Consider the following 21673-nt stretch of genomic DNA (forward strand, 5'->3'; position numbering starts at 1 on the left):
AATGGAAAATGGAAAGTGGATCGGCGGTGGCTAGAAGGCCGGTGACGTCGACCACCGAACACCGCCCGAACAAGGAGAGGGACCGACTTCAGCGGAAGTCATGACAACTACAGTGCAACAAAAACTGCAACGTATTGTCTTATTGCTTAATAATTAACTTTGCGAATGTGTCCCCTGCGCTGCATGAGTGCCATATAAGAGCTTTCCTTTTCCCTTGTCATCAAACTCTTCCTAAGGCATGGAGTGTCTTCTAACATTATCACCCACCCATGTTATTAACATTACAGCTGAATGGCTCTCCTGCTTGGGTTTGGCAATGTGCTATCTCACCAACAAATCCAGGTTTTACTTGTCACATGCTTCATAAACAACAGGTGGAGACTAACAGTGAAATGCTTACTTACGGACCCTTCCCAACAATGCAGAGAGAAAGAAAATAGGGAATTAATAGAAAAGTAAAACACGTAATAATATAAGTAATAATAAATACTCAATGAGTAACGATAACTTGGCTATATACACAGGGTACAAGTACTGAGTCGATGTGCAGGGGTACAACATAATTGAGGTATATATGTGCATATAACTAGGAATAAAGTAACAGATAACAAACAGTAGAGGCAGCGTATGTGATGAGTCAAAGTTAGTGCAGAAAGGGTAAATGCAGATAGTCCAGGTAGCTATTTGGTTAACTATTTAGCAACCTTTTTCTTGGAGGTAGAGGCTGTTCATGGTCCTGTTGGTTGCAGACTTGATGCACCAGTATTGCTTGCCATGCGGTAGCAGAGAAAACAGTATATGACTTGGGTGGCTGGAGTATTTTACAATTTTAGAGCCTTCCTCTGACACCGCCTGGTATAGAGGTCCTGGATGGCAGGGAGCTCAACCCCAGTGATGTACTGGGGCATACGCACTACCCTCGGTAGTGCCTTGTGGTCGGATGCCAAGCAGTAGCTATACCAAGCGTTGATGCAGCCAGTCAATATGCTCTCAATCGTGCAGCTGTAGAACTTTTTGCAGATCTGAGGGGCGGTACTAAATCTTTTCAGCCTCCAGAGGGGGAAGAAGTCTTGTCTTGCGCTCTTCACGACTGTGTTGGTGTGTGTGGACCCTGATAGATCCTTAGTGATGTGGACACCGACGAACTTGAAGCTCACGACCCGCTCCACTACAGGCCCCATCGATGTGAATGGGGTCTATTTCCTGTAGTCCACAATCAGCTCCTTTGTCTTGCTGACGTTGAGGGAGAAGTTGTTGTCCTGGCACCACACTGCCAGCTCTCTGACCTCCGCCCCATCATCGTTGGTAATCAGGCCTACCACCGTCCTGCCATCGGCAAACTTAATGATAGTGTTGGAGTCATGAGCGGCCACAGAGTCGTGGGTGAACAGGGAGGACAGGAGGGGACTTAGCACGAACCCCTGAGGGGCTCCTGTGTTGAGGGGATGTGTTGTTGCCTACCATCACCACCTGGGGACTGCCCATCAAGAAGTCCAGGATCCAGTTGCAGAGGGAGGTGTTCAGTCCCAGGGTCCCTAGCTTAGTGATGAGCTTGGGGGGCAATATGGTGTTGAATGCTGAGCTGTAGTAAATCAACAGCATTGTCACATACTGTAGGTGGGAAAGGGCAGTGTGGAGTGCAATAGAGATACCGTCATCTGTGGATCTGTTGGAGCGGTATGCAAATTGGATTCGGTCCAGGGTGTTGTGACCAGCCTTTCAAAGCATTTAATGACTACAGATGTGAATGCTACGGGGCGATAGTCATTTAGACAGGTTACCTTCGCATTCTTGGTAACACAGGGACTTTGGTGGTCTGCTTGAAACATGAAGGTATTACAGACTGGGTCAGGGAGGAGTTGAAAATATCGGTGTCACTTGCCAGTTGGTCAGCACATGCTCTGAGTACATGTCCTGGTAATCAGTCTGGCCCTGCAGCCTTGTGAATGTTAACCTGTTTAAAGGTCTTACTCACATTGGCTATGGAGAGCGTGATCACACAGTTGTCCAGAACGGCTGGTGCTCTCATGCATGGTTCAGTGTTGCCTGCCTCGAAGAGAGCATAAAAGACATTAAGCTGGTCTGGTAGGCTCATGTCACTGGGCACCTCACAGCTAGGTTTCCCTTAACCTCTCTGGGCTAGGTGGGACGAATTCGTCCCACTTACATAACAGCCAGTTGAATCCTGTGGCGCGATTTTCAAAACGTTTGAAATGCTATTACTTCAATTTCTCAAACATATGACTATTTTACAGCTATTTAAAGACAAGACTCTCGTTAATCTAACCACACTGTCCGATTTCAAAAAGGCTTTACAACGAAAGCAAAACATTAGATTATGTCAGCAGAGTACCCAGCCAGAAATAATCAGACACCCATTTTTCAAGCTAGCATATAATGTCACAAAAACCCAGAAGACAGCTAAATGCAGCACTAACCTTTGATGATCTTCATCAGAAGACAACCCTAGTACATTATGTTATACAATACATGCATGTTTTGTTCAATCAAGTTCATATTTATATCAAAAACCAGCTTTTTTACATTAGCATGTGACGTTCAGAACTAGCATACCCCCCGCAAACCTCCGGTGAATTTACTAAATTACTCACGATAAACGTTCACAAAAAGCATAACAATTATTTTAAGAATTATAGATACAGAACTCCTCTATGCACTCGATATGTCCGATTTTAAAATAGCTTTTCGGATGAAGCACATTTTGCAATATTCTAAGTACATAGCCCGGCATCACAGGGCTAGCTATTTAGACACCCAGCAAGTTTAGCATTCACCATAATCAGATTTACTATAACAAAAATGGTCTTACCTTTCCTGTTCTTCGTCAGAATGCACTCCCAGGACTTCTACTTCAATAACAAATGTTGGTTTGGTCCCAAATAATCCATCGTTATATCCGAATAGCGTCGTTTTGTCCGTGCGTTCCAGAAACTATCCGAAATGGTAAATAACGGTCGCACGCATGGCGCATTTCGTGACAAAAAAATTCTAAATATTCCTTTACCGTACTTCGAAGCATGTCAACCGCTGTTTAAAATCAATTTTTATGCCATTTTTCTCGTAGAAAAGCGATAATATTCCGACCGGGAATCTCCTTTTCGGCAAACAGAGGAAAAAATCACAAAGACGGGGCGGCCAGGTCACGCGCCTAAGCCCACAGTCCCTTGATCGGCCACTTGAGAAAGGCGATAATGTGTTTCAGCCTGGGGCTGGGATGACGACATTCTGTTTTTTCCCGGGCTCTGAGCGCCCATGGACGACGTAGGAAGTGTCACGTTAGAGCAGAGATCCTTTGTAAAAGATAGAGATGGCAAAGAAGTTCCAGAAATGGTCAGACAGGCCACTTCCTGTAAAGGAATCTCTCAGGTTTTGACCTGCCATTTGAGTTCTGTTATACTCACAGACACCATTCAAACAGTTTTAGAAACTTTAGGGTGTTTTCTATCCATATATAATAAGTATATGCATATTCTAGTTACTGGGTAGGATTAGTAACCAGATTAAATCGGGTACGTTTTTTATCCAGCCGTGAAAATACTGCCCCCTAGCCCCAACAGGTTAATACTCCGTGATAGTTTGCAAGCCTGCCATATCTGACAAGCATCAGAGCCAGTATAGTAGGATTCGATCTTTGTCCTGTCATGATGGTTTGTGTTTGATGGTTTGTCGGAGGGCGTAGCTGTCACGTCCTGACCAGTAAAGAGGTTATTTGTTATTGTAGTTTGGTCAGGACGTGGCAGGGGGTGTTTGTTTAATGTGTTTCGGGGTTTGTTGGGCAATGTTCTATGTTAGTCTATTTCTATGTCTGTGTCTAGTTTATCTATTTCTATGCTTAGTTTATTGGTTTGACCTTCAATTGGAGGTAGCTGTTTCTCGTTGCCTCTAATTGAAGGTCCTATTTAGTAGGGGTGTTTTTTCATGGGTTTTTGTGGGTAGTTGTTCCATAAGTGTAGCTGTGTGCCTCACAGGACTGTTTTCTCGTCGTTGTTTTGATTAAGTGTTTGTTTTGGTTTTTCTTCTTTAATAAAAGAAGATGAGTTCACACATTCCCGCTGCGCCTTGGTCCCATCTTTACGACGAGCGTGACAGTAGCGGGATTTCTTATCAGCATCTGGATTAGTGTCCCAATCCTTGAAAGTGGCAGCTCTAGCCTTTAGCTCAGTGCGGATGTTGATTGCAATCCATGGCTTCTGGTTGTGATATGAATGTACGGTCACTGTGGGGACGTCGTCGATGATGCACTTATTAATGATGCCGGTGACAAATGTGGTAAACTCCTCAATGCCATCGAATGAATCCCGGATCATATACAAGTCTGTGCTAGTGAAACAGTCCTGTCGCTTAGCATCCACGTCATTGGACCACTTCTGTATTGAGCACTTGTACTTCCTGTTTAAGTTTTTGCTTGTAAGGAGCACCGCTTCTGGATGAGCATTTTCTTATTTGCTTATGTCCCTATACAGCTCATTGAGTGCAATCTTAATGCCAGCATAGGTTTGTGGTGGTAAATAGACAACTATGAAAAATATAGATGAAAACTATTTTGGTAAATAGAATGGTCTATAGCTTATCAAGAGGTATTCTAACTCGGGCGAGCAGAACCTAGAGACTTCTAAAATACTATAGATTGTGCATCAGCTGTTGTGAACAAAGAGCTGCCGTTCTGTTCTGCCAATTAAACAAAGGCGGAAACATTATGTACAAATAAAGTTAAGATCTTTGCAAAAAAAATTATAAATAGCATAATTGGTCAGGAGGCGTAAAACCAAAAATGTCAACAACAAAACATTATCCAAATCCTGTCATGGTGAGCTAGTGGGCTTGCCTGCTTTTGTTCCAGTCCAGCACTAAGTACAGGTGAATAGTTAATTATTTGAATCTGATGTGTTAGTGCTGTACTGGAACAAAACCCTACATTACACACCCAGCACTGAAGTTGGAAACCCTTGCCTTGGTCACATTTTTACACTGAATTCAACGGTACAGTTTTGTCAACCATAATCGTCAAGCAAATCCGAAGCAAACTTTTACTGTCATTGATTCCCTGTCCTGTCCTCTTTCTCTCTCCGACTCTTTGTCTATCTGTCACTCTCCCGGTTTGTGTTAATGTCAGTGTCTTCCTCTGTGTCTTGTCTGTGCACTAAACAAAACCTAGGCTACACATCTATTTCAGAATACAAGATGGTCCTGACCTGGCTCAAATTGGAATGATACGCCTATATGCCACACGTCATTATTATTCACGTGACACATTATGATCAGTTCTGATTTGTTACACTGCAATACATGGTCTTTATTCTTCACCACATCCCCCAAAAGCTTGCCGTTGTATTGTCAAAATGAAAATGTTAATGTAATACATTTTTCAATATATTCAAAGACTATAAAGAATGGCAGGTGGGAGGGGAGTGCCATGTGAAATTGCACTTATTATTCTCATATCTTTGATATGCAAAATAATCTACAATCTGTTTTCATCACCTTAAATAGATAATTGAGTATGTTACAGCCAACAGCGTGACATTATAGGCATATTGTATTGCACATTTTAGCTTATTTGGAAATCCAATAACTGTTTCTCCCTTTAGTGAGCGAACTAGCGGTTGTCAATCTGTATATATCTTACTTAACAGCTGAGACTTTCTCCATCTCCTGGAATGGCACTGAGGGAGAGATTGGCAGTTATGTCCTGGATATTATTGATTCTAACTGGTTGAGGAAACCAGATGAATATAGCATTTCCCAGAATGCAATGTCCCATGTCATCACAGGGCTAAGGCCAAGTACTGACTATATACAGTTGAAGTCAGAAGTTTACATACACCTTAGCCAAATACATTTAACCTCTTACATCTAGACGTTCCGCTAGCGGAACACCTGCTCCAATATCCAATGATGGGCGTGGCGCGAAATACAAACTCCTCTAAAATCCGAAAACTTCAATTTTTCAAACATATGACTATTTTACAGCATTTTAAAGACAAGACTCTCGTTAATCTAACCACACTATCCGATTTCAAAAAGGCTTTACAGCGAAAGCAAAACATTAGATTATGTCAGCAGAGTACCCAGCCAGAAATAATCAGACACCCATTTTTCAAGCTAGCATATAATGTCACAAAAAACAAAACCACAGCTAAATGCAGCACTAACCTTTGATGATCTTCATCAGATGACAACCCTAGGACATTATGTTATACAATGCATGCATGTTTTGTTCAATCAAGTTCATATTTATATCAAAAAACAGCTTTTTTACATTAGCATGTGACGTTCAGAACTAGCATACCCCCCGCAAACATCCGGTGAATTTACTAAATTACTCACGATAAACGTTCACAAAAAACATAACAATTATTTAAAGAATTATAGATACAGAACTCCTCTATGCACTCGATATGTCCGATTTTAAAATAGCTTTTCGGTGAAAGCACATTTTGCAATATTCTCAGTAGATAGCCCAGCCATCACGGCTAGCCATTTAGACACCGACCAAGTTTAGCCCTGACCAAACTCCGATTTACTATTACAAAAGTTTGATTACCTTTGGTGTTCTTAGTCAGAATTCACTCCCAGGACTTCTACTTCAATAACAAATGTTGGTTTGGTTCAAAATAATCCGTAGTTATATCCAAACAGCGGCGTTTTGTTCGTGCGTTCAAGACACTATCCGAAGTGTAAATAAGGGTCACCAGCATGGCGCAATTCGTGACAAAAGATTTCTAAATATTCCATTACCGTACTTCGAAGCATGTCAACCGCTGTTTAAAATCCATTTTTATGCCATTTTTCTCGTAAAAAAGCGATAATATTCCGACCGGGAATCTGCGTTTAGGTAAACAGACGAAAGAAAACAAAGCATTCGGTCGACGCGGGCACGAGCCTGAGTCTCACAGTACTGTAACCAGCCACTACCCAAACGCGCTACTTTTTTTTCAGCCAGAGACTGCAAAGCCACGATTCAGCTTTTTGCCGCCTTCTGAGAGCCCATGGGAGCCGTAGGAAGTGTCACATAACAGCAGAGATCCTCTGTAATGGATAGAGATAATCAAGAAGGGCAAGAAATTGTCAGACAGGGCACTTCCTGCATGGAATCTTCTCAGGTTTTGGCCTGCCAAATGAGTTCTGTTATACTTACAGACACCATTCAAACAGTTTTAGAAACTTTGGAGTGTTTTCTATCCAAAGCTAATAATTATATGCATATTCTAGTTTCTGGGCAGGAGTAATAATCAGATTAAATCGGGTACGTTTTTTATCCGGCTGTGAAAATACTGCCCCCTAGCCATAACAGGTTAAACTCCGTTTTTCACTATTCCTGACATTTAATCCTAGTAACAATTCCCTGTCTTAGGTCAGTTAGGATCACCAGTTATTTTAAGAATGTGAAATGTCAGAATAATAGTAGAGAGAATGATTCATTTCAGCTTTTATTTCTTTTATCACATTCCCAGTGGGTCAGAAGTTTACATGCACTCAATAAGTATTGGTAGCATTGCCTTTAAATTGTTTAGCTTGGGTCAAATGTTTCAGGTAGCCTTCAATAAGATTCCTACAATAAGTTGGGTGAATTTTGGCCCATTCCTCCTGACAGAGCTGGTGTAACTGAGTCAGGTTTGGAGGATCCTTGCTCGCACACGCATTTTCAGTTCCGCCCACACATTTTCTATAGGATTGAGGTCAGGGCTTTGTGATGGTCACTCCAATACCTTGACTTTGTTGTCCTTAAGCCATTTTGCCACAACTTTGGAAGTATGCTTGGGGTCATTGTCCATTTGGAAGACCCATTTGCGACCAAGTTTTAACTTCCTGAGTGATGTCTTGAGATGTTGCTTCAAAATATCCACATAATTGTCCTTCCTCATGATGCCATCTGTTTTGTGAAGTGCACCTGTCCCTCCTGCAGAAAAGCACCCCCACAACATGATGCTGCCACCCCCCATGCTTCACGGTTGGGATGGTGTTCTTCGGCTTGCAAGTCTCCCCCTTTTTCCTCCAAATGTAATGATGGTCATTATTGCCAAACAGTTCTATTTTTGTTTTATCAAACCAAAGGACATTTCTCAAAAAAGTACGATCTTTGTCCCCATGTGCAGTTGCAAACCGTAGTCTGGCTTTTTTATGGCGGTTTTGGAGCAGTGGCTTCTTCCTTGCTGAGTGGCCTTTCAGGTTATGTCGATATAGGACTCATTTTACTGTGGATATAGATACTTTTGTACCTGTTTCCTCCAGCATCTTCACAAGGTCCTTTGCTGTTGTTCTGGGATTGATTTTCACTTTTTGCACCAAAGTACGTTCATCTCTAGGAGACAGAACACGTCTCCTTCCTGAGCGGTATGACGGCTGCATGGTCCCATGGTGTTTATACTTGTGTACAATTGTTTGTACAGACAAACGTGGTACCTTCAGGCATTTGGAAATTGCTCCCAAGGATGAACCAGACTTGTGGAGGTCTACAATGTTTTTCTGATGTCTTGGCTGATTTCTTTTGATTTTCCCATGATGTCAAGCAAAGAAGCACTGAGTTTGAAGGTAGGCCTTGAAATACATCCACAAGTACACCTCCAATTGACTCAAATGATGTCAATTAGCCTATCAGAAGCTTCTAAAGCCATGACATCATTTTCTGGAATTTTCCAAGCTGTTTAAAGGCACAGTCAACTTAGTGTATGTAAACTTCTGACCCACTGAAATTGTGTTACAGTGAATTATAAGTGAAATAATCTGTCTGTAAACAATAGCTTTCTCATTAAGATCAAGATGCTCAATATCTGTGATATCAGCTATGTACTTAGAAGGCTCAGATACCTAATCTCCTCCTTAAAGCAAGCCGTTTTCCAAGTAATACAGGCTGAACGGATTTTAAATTTCAGCAATTCCCAGTATTTCACATTTCTGCATTAGAGGTAGCTAAATTCCAATAAAAATCTAATTGATTCTTGAATTAAAAACATTAAATCATCATGAAATAACAATGGGTTATTACATTTCCAATAACCACCAGAGGATTTATATTTCATCATTAATGCACATTCTTACAGTCAGCCGTATGACTTTATGATCAGTCAGGACTGCAGTCACTATTTTTACCTCTACAGTGTTGGGCTCAAGGCTAGAGGTTATCACCCACAAGTCAATTCTTGATTGTACTGAACGATCTCTATTACTCCATGTGTATTGTTTCTCTCCAGGGGTTTTAACTCTCCATATGTCAATTATGTCCGGGCTTTGACAGAAATTTACCAATATACTCACACCAATGTTAGGCCTATGGGGCAATCTATCAGTCTCATTATAATTAACCATATTAAAATCCCCACCAACTATAATCTGACTGGCTGGATAATTTATCAGAAAGCTTTTAAGAATTTCCTCAATTGCCTCTGTAAGTAAGTCATTTGGAGGACTAGAACAGTATCCATATACATTACACAACACAAATAATCTGTCCATATGTTGATGACCGCTGCTACCCAATGTCTATTGGTGTCCATTTGAAGAAACAAAAATGTCCCATTGAAATGGTGTGGTAAAATTGTAACCCCAGCTGAGTGATTAGTCCCATAGGCCAAGAAAATGTCACAGTGATAGTCCTCTTTGCATGAATGTGTTTCTGTGCTGCAGTCCTTATAAAACAAAAGAAAAACTTTCCACTTCAGCAGGTTTCGTATCCCCCTGGCATTGATTGACATAAACTTCAAGTCCACATATACAAAATAGAAAGGGAAATCCTATGCAATCTCGACTCTACCCTCTCTATAAAAAGTTGCTTCATAAATGTATTAACAGAAGTCTTACCTTGTAGACAATAGCAGCACAATTCAAAACTAGAACGCTCAGTTTGTTGTTGGGGAAGGGGTTACCTTGTTAGCCTACTGACGGATCAAATCACCCAGGTGAAATGTATTTTCCTGTCGACGAAAAATGCTCAGATTCCCCTGTAGTGTCCATCCTTTCCTTGATTTCGGGCCTGTCAGACGAGAGGCCACAACTTTTCCCTTGCTGCCTTGTTTACTGCAGTCAGGTCCTCACCGAATTTAAGTTATCTCTTTCAGAAAGGTGCTTTCCTTTGCTTTCTTCCAAACTGCATCTCTTGCTGTGCGGAAAGCGAACTGGATGAGGATCGAGCGGCTGTCGATGGCATCTTGCTTCTTCCCAATAAAATGAGCGACATTCACAGCCATGTACATATATCCTTCGGGGAAGTCCGGGGCCACACGGTTACAAATGTCACTTACTTTGCGATTTACATTCTAACCCTGGTCCTCGGGGACACCATAAAGCCGTAGCACCCACCTTCTCCAGTATCGCTCTGCTTCCAACAAGTGCTCTTGCATGTCAGCCATGGTCTTCTCCTGTGCAGTACACATTTAAGATCTTCGATACTCTCGTATGCATGATCCAGAGAGGTCTCGAGGTCACCGGTTTTTGATGTGTTTTTGTGTATGATTTTCTCCAAACCATCGGCTCTTTCATGGATCTTTGCAGTGACCGCATCGATTATGTTGACCTGGAGTTTGCACAAAGACATTTCTTTCAGTGTCTTTCTGGGTGCAAGGCTATTGAGTGGACTTTCTGAATCAACCAAATTTCCAGATTCCTCCATTTCTTCTCCTGAGGAGTCAGGTGGCGGTTTCTCTCTGGTGTATGAGTGGTCAGCTAGCAACTGCATTCTCCTCCCTTTGCTCTTTTGCACACTATTTTCTTCCACTTTGCCAAGTTTCAGATCAAATTAGCAGTCTACTGAGCGTTGTTCTCTGTTGTGTTTCCTATAAACCAAGTTTTGTTACATTTAAGTAAGTTTGAGAGGGATAAAAGTTAAGGTTACTCTGAGCAAGACAAATTATTGTCTGCACTTGACGTCATCTTCTTCTCCCCCCAGAAAATTAAATAAATGTTTTGCTCCATGAGGTAATCCAACAATATGTACACCGCCATCTTGTCTATCTTCAAAACCGGTGTTGCTCTTCTCTCAATTTTCTAAATTCAGTCGAACCCCATGCAATTAGACACAGAAGTTTGGAAGACATTGGTTGTCTTCCAAGTCAGGAATTGAGGAAGTATCGACAAGTTAAGGTTGATCGAAAATGATCTGTGCTATGCTAAACAGTACCAGAGTAACGGTCTGACTAGGCAATATTTTTTTATAGCTAGTTAGGCCTTTGGACCAGGAAAACACAGACAAATCAACATGCCATTTTCAGCATGAAATGTCAGTTGACCTATCCACTCATTTGTTTCTTTACCTTTGAATGCACTGAATGTAGGACTGGCATTAAGGACGCATGTGGTTGTGGATGGATTGTTTAGCCAAAATCCTTGGCTTGTTGCAACAATAATGGAGAATAGTGGGCCTCTAAGTGGATGTCAACTTGCTAACTGACTTCAATAAATGTCTCCACAACCATGAGTGTGTCTATTTCTCAATAAAATATCAAAGGAATGCAAAGCACCTTGACTGTGACCGCACGCTAACGATTTGAAAGCATGGCAGAGTGGCGGCAAGTTTATGAGAATGTAACCAACAACTGGTATGTCTACTCACCTTTTCCGACTGATCGCCGAAGGGATGCCTTCCTCAATTTTGCTTTCTAGTAATTGGGTGTATGTTTCTCGACAAATGTGACGAATTGAAGCGTTTTGCGTTTCCAACCAGAGGCTGGGCCAGAAGTGGAGCACATGTTTGTCTCGGACATCACGTCAGACAGTTTACACCAGGCCTGGATTGCGGATGAAGAAATGTTTGATAGACTTGTGATCAAAATTAGGGACTCCACAAAGTTTGAGCATCCACAAGAATGAAATGTCCTCGGTGATGAGCGAACCAAAGATTTAAATTTAACAGGACTCACCGGCGGCACCGAGTATAAAATCAGGCTGTATGATGTCACATTGGAATTGAGCTCTCAACCAATTACCGGTGATGCGCGAACAGATATTTTAATAGAGGATCTATTGTGCCAAAGCACAATGTGGTCTACAACTCACACAACTTTTAACTGTCTGGTTTTTCTGGAAACGGGTGACTACAAGAAACAATAGGCTGCTGTTCTTTATTTGACTGGGTTTTCTAATAACACATTTTGTTTTGACTGGTTTTATTTTTTTTCAAGAGGTATCAGGGAAATGTCTTAATTGCCACTGATCATTCTTTGATGTGCTAATAATCCTAGGCCTGTGAGCATACTTCAGGGTTTAAGGGGCAGAAAATTGGTTTTTCATGTTTCTTTTTCCCCATTTTATATTATTTTCAGGAATATGGAGACACCATATTTTTTGCATTCGATCTGCGGTGCTTCTCATGCTTTAAATGCAGATCAAATTCCATGTGTTTTGATGCCCATTGTAGATTCATTTTCATGGCCTATACATTTTACTGATTAAACTGGTTAAAGAGTTAAAGACACAAACATATGAGCTTTTTTTGCAGCATGTTCGACAAAGGTTTAATGTATTGGTATTCATGCATCAAAATGTACTCATTAAATTTACTCCCATTGATAGCCTATAATAGGGATGTATGATATGCACCACTGTTGATGTGTAGATTGTTGGTTGCAGCATGTTTCAAGCCTACTCCGGCTGGGGTGATTGTGGTGGGCCTTTGTATGTTTTCAGGAACTGTGTTTTCTCACTGGAATTTCATGTCTTTCTGGAGTTATCATTTTAGCAAAGTCTTTGAGTACATTTGTGTGCTTTTCTGATTTCTCACTGCGCATATTGACACACCATAGGCGATAGGACTATTGCATCAAATAAACTGACCACAGTAGAATCGATTCCTGATCAAAAACCAAACTCAAACATATCAATCTAACTTTTGTCGTTTTTGTGCTTGCCTTTTTAACCCTGACCCCATCGCTGTGCCAGGCCTGGGCGCTCCAAGGGGAATCCGCTTCTCTGAGGTGACCGAGTCCTCGGCCATAGTCCACTGGACCATGCCTCGTGCCAGAGTGGACAGCTACCGCATCATCTATGTGCCCCTCCAAGGAGGTGAGTGAACAGGCTTTAATAGTGACAGTGAATTCTACCCGTTCTAATAAGGATATTGGACTGCATTTACATAGTACTTTAGGCCTCAAAAGGGCTTAATGTTGGATGAGTTAGGAGGAATTTTCTTTAATTGGACAAAGCACTCCCTCTAGTGGAACATAGGTTTCTTCACACAATCACAGTAGTCTCTCCAACTGCTACCAAGGGAGAGAAAGGAAACTATATACTTGAAGTGGATTTAACAGTACAATTTAACAAAAATGAAATCTGTTTATGAAAATTGATTGACTCTTGAGTAGAAGAATGTAATGTGACAAAAATGCTATATTTTCTCTCATCAACAGGTAGCCCAATGACAGTGCTAGCAGATGGGACTGAGACCCAGGCCTTGCTGCCTAACATGTTGCCAGGGGTGACCTACCAGGTGACCATATTCTCCATGAAGGACCTGGAGGAGAGTGACCCAGGGACAGACACCATCACCACAGGTGTGTGTGACTTCTGTTTAGCCTACATTTATATAAATCTGAATTGACCTTTTACTAAATACATGAAATTACATATACATTTACATTAAAGCCACAGTGCTATGATGAGAATAGACAGAAATGTCTGGGTCATACATAGACACTATGAGCCTTTCATAATTCATTAGCTTTCATACATTCTTACTCAGTAGCACATATAGTACTTCTCTACTTGTCCCAACCAGTCAATTATTCCATGAAAAAGTATCACATCATTGTATAGGGGCAGTCGTGGTGCCATTGCGGTAAACCATATTACCGACACACAGGCAGTCATGAGCCATGACTGCAGTAAAATTCCACGTGAGCATTGAGTCACGATAATCTCCTTTTATGCACTCTGGACATGCTTTCGTAGTGAGTACCCAATTTGCTAACGACCATCAGGTCCGTATCACCTGGCACTCAGGGCTCTATTGTCCCTCTAACCACTCTGACGTCAATGCAAATGCATTCGAAAATCATATCAAACACATATCATCGAAACAGTAGGCCTACAGTGCTTTTAAAACTCACCTCACCGTGATCATCAATTTAAAGAAAGAAGTTCAAGAGCAGGTTGAAACGGTGTAAAACATGGTTGTTGTGGATGTTGTTTCAAAGCCTAACAAAACAAAATGGACAGCGCTTTCTAAGGTGATGATTAATTCAAAAACACACATGCATATTACAGCTTATGCATACGCATAGGCTTATGAGCCCGAAAAAAATACATAGCCTACTGCATATTACGCATGGCAGAAAAACATAAAACAAAACTGATTTAAGATGTCTTTGGTCTAGCCTATATTGGTCTAGCCTATATTCCAAAATCAAACAAATTTGAGAAATTGCCTTTGAGTGTGAACTGTGTTATTATGCATACTGGATGGACTGGTTACCTTATGCTATGCTCCAAAATGTGTATCCATGAGTCTGGAAGAGAACATATAGCCCTAGGCGATGCTGTTGGTTCATTGATTGCGCAGGCTGGTTTCCAGTTAGCCTACCATTAGTGAATTTGTATTTGATAATGAATAGCCTAGTAATAGGGCATTTTTTATATATTTTCATAATTCATTAAGTGACACATTACCGTTAGCTATAGGCCTACAGAATAGCTCACCTTCATGCGTTTCCATCTCCTCCTCTCTCCTTTATTACTTTCTCGAGCGCTGTCAACAGTTTAGTGAAATATGTTTCGTTGCGAAAAACATGTTACTATCGATGTTCCCGAACAGATTTCACTTGGTTTCCCAAATGAAGCACTGGGTGGCAGCAGGACTTATAAGCATACTGTATCTTGTCAGCTAAATGAACACGCCTACAGCCTATGTTATGGAGCATAGACAGATACTGTAACATAGGCCTACAGTAAGCCAACTCATATTATATTATTATTAATACATTTTTCTTCATATCACAATGTTTCTTTAGCGCTGACAAAAAATAAATCATGGATTTATTGTGATGATGTAGCCTACATTCAATTGATATATTAGACTTTTTTTTAAATGTAGACGTTCCATAGGCACTCATCAGCGACTTGTATGGGTGGAGGCCTGTAGATGCTAAACATATTTATGTTAATTAACGGTAAATTAGCGTGAGACCGGCAGTCGTTTGCATGGCAAGAAGCTGCTGACAAATTTTCATGACCCCCACAGCCCCAGGCAGTCGCAAGTCACGGTATTGTCAGTACAGACGATTGTTTGCTGAAGCTGTTGTGGCTGCAGGCCTGTATCTGTAACAAGCCTGTGTGTTTTCCTCCTCCTTAGCTCTGGACAGGCCTCAGGGTCTTTCTGCTGTCAACGTCACTGACACCACCGCCCTGCTGCTATGGCAACCCACTCGGGCCACTGTCGATGGCTACGTCATCACCTACAGTGCAGATTCAGGTGTGTGTTTCGCAAGAGGCCCAAGGCACAGATTGCCAGGAGCCGACATGTATTTGTGTACATGATGTATCTATCAAAGGTATGCCTCATCATTAGCCAAATAGACACAGCACAAGAGGAGTGTTGGTAGTGGTAACCTAGTGGTAACACTGTTCTCGGTACTCTGCTGTCCGCAGTGTCCCCAGTGATGGAGCATGTTTCTGGGAACACAGTGGAGTTTGAGATGGGCTCTCTGGTCCCTGCCACCCATTACACAGTTGGGGTATACGCCATGAGGGAGGCACTAAAGAGTGGCACCACCACCACCGAATTCACCACAGGTATTGATACAATTAGATGCTTTATACAGGAGCATTGGGTCTGATTTTCAATCAAAATCTAACTGTGTGTAGTATTGTATTGTTCACACACTTGATTCTGTGCAGTATTATATTGTCCATAAATTCAATAATAAAGTAATAATAAAATTCACTCACTCTTTGGCATTTGCAACATGATGATGTGGCTGGTGACTTTTTGCCTCTTGAAAGTCCAATATCTTGAAAACTTGACTGCTCACATGCAAAACATTTTGCTACTGTATCAACAGTGGACTAATGAAAAACATACCAAAAGATAGTTTTGAGTGGATTTTCCCTTTTACATGTGTTACATATCATATGTAACACACGTACTGTATATGATCCTTCCTCCTCGCTTTTTTTGTCTGTAGATGTGGATTCCCCTCGTGACCTAGCGGCCAGTAACGTCCAGACAGACAGTGCCACTCTCACTTGGAAGCCCCCGCGTGCCGACATCACCGGATACGTCCTCACCTTCACCTCATCTGACAGCACAGTCCGGGTACGTAGGTCTTTACATGAGTCAGCACACTCTGGCTTCAATTCAATCAATCGCCCGTGGCTTTTTTACAGGTACATTTTCCAAAGTGCTTTACATGATGAATAAAGGTTGATTTGATTTGATTTGAATACAGGAAGTGGTCCTGAGCCCTACAGCCACATCATACAGCATGACTCAGCTGAGTGGCACTACCGACTACAACGTCAGGCTACAGGCCATCGCTGGAGCCCAGCGGAGCCGCCACGTCACCACCGTCTTCACCACCAGTATGTAGACTGCTACACACCATTTTCTTCTCCTCACAGCTTTGCACTGCATAGGAAATAGGATATAATTTGACAACTGCCCAGTGTACTGTTTTTGACAAGTTTTTGTGTACGCGTGCCTGCCTGCACGTACGTGTGTAGTCGGAGTGTTGTACAGATACCCTAAGGACTGCTCACAGGCTCTGCTGAATGGAGACACCACCTCTGGAATCTACACCATCTACCTGGGAGGAGAAGAGAGCCAGCCCATCCAGGTCTACTGTGACATGACCACCGACGGAGGTGGATGGATGGTGAGGAACACACACACACACACACACACACACACACACACACACACACACACACACACACACACACACACACACACACACACACACACACACACACACACACACACACACACACACACACACACACACACACACACAGGTCTGAACACCAGGTTTGATTGGATTTACCTTTGAAAGCCAACGACACCAGGGCTTGTATGACAGGTTCTGTGAACTCTCTTTATAGGTGTTCCTGAGGCGCCAGAGTGGAAAGCTGGAGTTCTTCAGGAACTGGAAGAATTACACTGGTGGTTTTGGGGACATTAATGCTGAATTCTGGTTTGGTGAGTCCACATCTCTCCACCCCTCCTTGTGTTTCTCTTTTTATTCAGCATTTGTGGCCCATGCGGGAATCAAACCACAATCCTGGTGTTGCATCACCATGCTCCAACCAATTGAGCCATCAAATCAAATCAAATGTTATTGGTCGCATACACAAATTTAGCAGATGTTATTGTGGGTAGAGCGAAATGCTTGTGTTCTTAACTCTAGCAGTGCAGTAATATCTAACAATTCACAACAATACACACAGATCTAAAAGTAAAAGAATGGAATTAAGAAATATATAAATATTAGGACAAGCAATGTCATAGTCTGGAGTATAAATATATTAAAGTGACCAGAGTTCCATAATTAAAATGACCAGTGATTCCATTTCTATGAACATAGGGCAGCAGCCTCTAAGGTGCTGGGTTGAGTAACCGAGTGGTAGCCGGCTAGTGACAGTGACTAAGTTCAGGGCAGGGTACTGGGTGGACGCTGGCTAGTGATGGCTATTTAACAGTCGGATGGCCTTGAAATAGATGCTGTTTTTCAGTCTCTCTGTCCCAGCTTTGATGCACCTGTACTGACCTCGCCTTCTGGATGGTAGTGGGGTGAACAGGCCGTGGCTTGGGTGGTTGATGTCCTTGATGATCTTCTTGGCCTCGCTGTGACACCAGGTGCTGTAGGTGTCCTGGAGGGCAGGCAGTGTGCCCCCGGTGATGCGTTGGGCAGACCTCACCTCCCTCTGGAGAGCCCTGCGGTTGCGGGCAATGCAGTTGCTGTACCAGGCGGTGATACAGCCCGACAGGATGATCTCAATGCATTTTACATTTACATTTTAGTCATTTAGCAGACGCTCTTATCCAGAGCGACTTACATTAGTGAATACATACATTTCATACATTTTTTCCATGTACTGGTCCCCCGTGGGAATCGAACCCACAACCCTGGCGTTGCAAACACCATGCTCTACCAACTGAGCCACACAGGACAATGGTGCATTTGTAAAAGTTTGTGAGGGTCTTAGGGGACCAGCCAATTTCTTCAGCCTCCTAAGTTTGAAGAGGCTCTGTTGTGCCTTCTTCACCACACTGTCTGCATCTGTGGACCGTTTCAGATCGTCAATGATGTGTACAACAAGGAACTTGAAGTTTTTCACCTTCTCCACTGCGGAACCATCAATGTGGATGGGGTTGTGCTCCCTCTGCTGTTTCCTGAAGTCCACGATCAGCTCCTTCGTTTTGATGTCATTATTTTTCTAGCACCACTCCTTCCTGTAGGCTCTTGTCATTGTTGGTAATCAGGCCTATTACTGTTGTGTCGTCTGCAAACTTGATGATTGAGTTGGAGGCATGCATGGCCACGCAGTCATGGGTGAACAGAGAGTACAGGAAGGGGCTGAGCACGCACCCTTGTGGGGTCCCTGTGATGAGGATCAGCATAGTGGAGGTGTTGTTTCCTACCTGGGCCTGTCAAGAAGTCCAGGACCCAGTTGCACAGGGTAAGCTTCAGACCTAGGGCCCCAACCCAGGAACCACAGAATGGCACTGTGATGTCATTTCCTGTTGTTTCAGGTCTGGCTAACCTCCACAAGATGACAACAGCAGGCCAGTACGAGCTGCGTGTGGACCTGAGGGACAACGGGGAGTCGGCCTATGCTCAGTATGACAAGTTCACGATCGCAGAACCCCGTAGCCGCTACAAGATCCACGTAGGAGGGTTCAGCGGCACAGCAGGTAAGGACAATGATGATAATAGCTTTATTTACTAGTGTTCCTGTGTAGAACATCAAATCAAATCTGGATTTTGTTCAACTCCATTTAAATATCCCAATACACTTTACAGTAAACTGTATAACTCTGATTGACCTATTCACATTTGTTCACACCAGTCACTGTGTGCCACTTATTTCCTAGGTGACTCTATGACTTATCACCAGGGCCGTCCCTTCTCCACATATGACAATGACAATGACATCGCTGTCACCAACTGTGCCCTGTCCTATAAGGGTGCCTTCTGGTACAAGAACTGCCATCGTGTCAACCTTATGGGGAGATATGGTGACGATAGTCACAGCAAGGTACGGAAGCCATCTTTCTGCTTCACAAAATCAACGTGTGTGTGCGTGTGTGCGTGTGTGTGGGAGTATTATATTCTGATCAGAGTGTGAAACAAGATTATTGCAGGCTTGTAGTCATACTGTGGTGTGTAAAAAAAATTATAATCTTTTCAGGGTATCAACTGGTTCCATTGGAAGGGACACGAGCATTCAATACAGTTCGCCGAAATGAAGATTAGACCAGTCAACTTCAGAAACTTTGAAAGTCGAAGGAAAAGATCATAGACTTTATACTGCCCTCCTCCCCCCCTAGCTCTCTCCAAGCCCCCCCCCCCAGGAGCATTACCCATTGACCCTCTTTTGAACCTCAATCTTCAGTTCACCAAGTCGCACATCAAGCAAGGACAATCATGTTACTGAATGTGTTTTTATCCAACTAGCTGTCAATATTGGGATGGATACGTTATACCAAAAACGGCACAATCTGACTTTTGTGTGTTTGATTTATTTTATTGTTTGTGTTCATTGGAACATTTACAAGCAAAACATGGCTCCTTATAGGTCCAAAGATATTTGAATATGCCGATGAGCAATAAGGCAGATTGATTATGAAATGTGAAACAATGAAAGGTGATTTCAGTTACTATTTTTACGGAAAGGGTAAAAAGAGTCCTATTCCAATTTTGACACTCGCTCTTACATTCTAATCTCCCACACTTTCACGTTCTTTCTCTCTGGCAGTTGATTGAAAAACTGTCTGAGCATTCAGAACCCATTGTACATTACTGCAGACAGCACAGTTGAACTTTTCAACTAGCAACATTTCAGAGAAACGTGACAATAATAACGTGGCTTGATGCCACATCCCTCAGTCTTTCTAAGGAGGGAGAAAATAAAGTTATATAGGTTAACAAAATTCCCCTCTATTCATACAGTAAATCCTTCAACAGACTTGAGGGAAATACCGACTAAATTAGGCATAATTTGTTTCATGTTGAGTGATTGATATTTAGAATTACATTTTCTATTATTGATATAATTGAATACCGGTTTAAATTATGCTTTAATTCTGTTTTCAACTGAATGAAAAACACATGTCTATATGTAACCCTCGATACAATAAAAGATACTTTGTTAAAAGATGTCAGCACTTTTTTTGGCTGCCCATATCAAATTTACCAGTACCCTTTATATGCAGTACCAGTTTTCCATTAACAGCAGATGGCAGTGTTGAGTCTTCATGTGTCATGCCTTCATCATAAGAAAAGTACTAATCAGTATGCAACGTCACACAGATTGAGAGTATATTAACTAATAGGTCTACAATTTAAATAGCAAATGTATTCAACAAACAATAGCACACATCAACTAATTAGGCTTCTTCTGTAAAAGTGGCTCTTTAATGTTGTCTTTTTGTAATGTAGGGTAAACAATAAAAAAATAAGTGGGAAATCAAAAGGATTAATTGATTAGGAGAATAAATGAAGAAAAAAATATTTGTTGACAGCAAAAAATCAAACAACCACAGAAGATATCCATGCTAAGGATTTATCACTGTCATCTCAAATTTAGGTTTAGGTTTAATTTATTTGTGCCAAAGAAAGCAAGTGATAAACAACAATACAGATAAAAACAAATAAATAAAAAATGGTGTGCAGGTATGGATGGAAGACCAAGGGCTTATATAAAAACCACACCACAAAAAAAAACTATTCAATACATAAGTACAAAAATAAAAAGGTTTGTTAAAACAGATAACAAAACCCACTAATCATAAATGTACAAATGAACCAATCAGCAATCACCCCAAAAATGTTAAATGTGTGTGTGCATGCGTGGATGTGAGTGTGTGAGAATTGGGCTATATGGAGGCGATTACTGAGTAGTTTGGTTCATCAGGCTTGAAGTTATCCAGGCTGTATCAAATCCGGCTGTGAATGGGAGTTCCATAGGTCAGCGCACAATTGGCCCAGCGTCATCCGGGTTTGGCCAGGGTAGGCCGTCATTGTAATTCAAAATTTGTTCTTAACTGACTTTCTGAGTTAAATAAAGGTTAAATAATAAAATACAAAAAATACAAAAGTTATTGAGGGATGATGAGGTTTTGCAATTTGAAGATAAGAATTCCAGAGTATGGTACCTCTGTATCTGATAGAGAATTGACTATGTGAGGTGCAGCAGTGGGGAGGGTGAAGGTTATCAAAGTGTCTTGTGTTATATAGATGCATTTCAGAATTAACCTGGAAGAATCCATGGAAGAGTTTAGGTAAACTGTCTGGGAGGTATGAATATTTGTAGATGAAAATGCATAATTGCCGTACATTAATGTTGTAAATAGACAAGATATTGAGTTTCTTAAACAAAGGTGCAGATGGAGCCAGCTAATTACAGGAGGTGGTTGGTCTTGCAGATGTATTTTGTATGATGAGTAATTTGTGTATGTAGGAGGCATATGTACTGGCCCAGACAATATTACAGTAAATTAGATATT

General features: G+C 41.8%; 1 protein-coding gene across 3 annotated transcripts in view; it reads left to right on the forward strand.

The window, feature by feature from the left end:
- LOC106563019 (tenascin-like) overlaps positions 1 to 20324 on the forward strand; it is an 83991-nt gene extending 63667 nt beyond the window's left edge. For all 3 annotated transcript variants that reach the window (XM_045689921.1, XM_014128210.2, XM_014128211.2), the window contains 11 exons: positions 12892 to 13014; positions 13359 to 13502; positions 15299 to 15418; positions 15595 to 15738; positions 16131 to 16261; positions 16395 to 16527; positions 16669 to 16820; positions 17047 to 17143; positions 18698 to 18859; positions 19040 to 19203; positions 19357 to 20324. In XM_045689921.1, the coding sequence (XP_045545877.1) occupies positions 12892 to 13014; positions 13359 to 13502; positions 15299 to 15418; positions 15595 to 15738; positions 16131 to 16261; positions 16395 to 16527; positions 16669 to 16820; positions 17047 to 17143; positions 18698 to 18859; positions 19040 to 19203; positions 19357 to 19467 (1481 nt within the window). In that variant the 3' untranslated portion in view covers positions 19468 to 20324. The remainder of the gene's footprint in view (positions 1 to 12891; positions 13015 to 13358; positions 13503 to 15298; positions 15419 to 15594; positions 15739 to 16130; positions 16262 to 16394; positions 16528 to 16668; positions 16821 to 17046; positions 17144 to 18697; positions 18860 to 19039; positions 19204 to 19356) is intronic.
- The last annotated feature ends 1349 nt before the right edge of the window (positions 20325 to 21673 follow it).

Source organism: Salmo salar, chromosome ssa11 (genome assembly GCF_905237065.1).
Source record: "Salmo salar chromosome ssa11, Ssal_v3.1, whole genome shotgun sequence".
Taxonomy (NCBI): domain Eukaryota; kingdom Metazoa; phylum Chordata; class Actinopteri; order Salmoniformes; family Salmonidae; genus Salmo; species Salmo salar.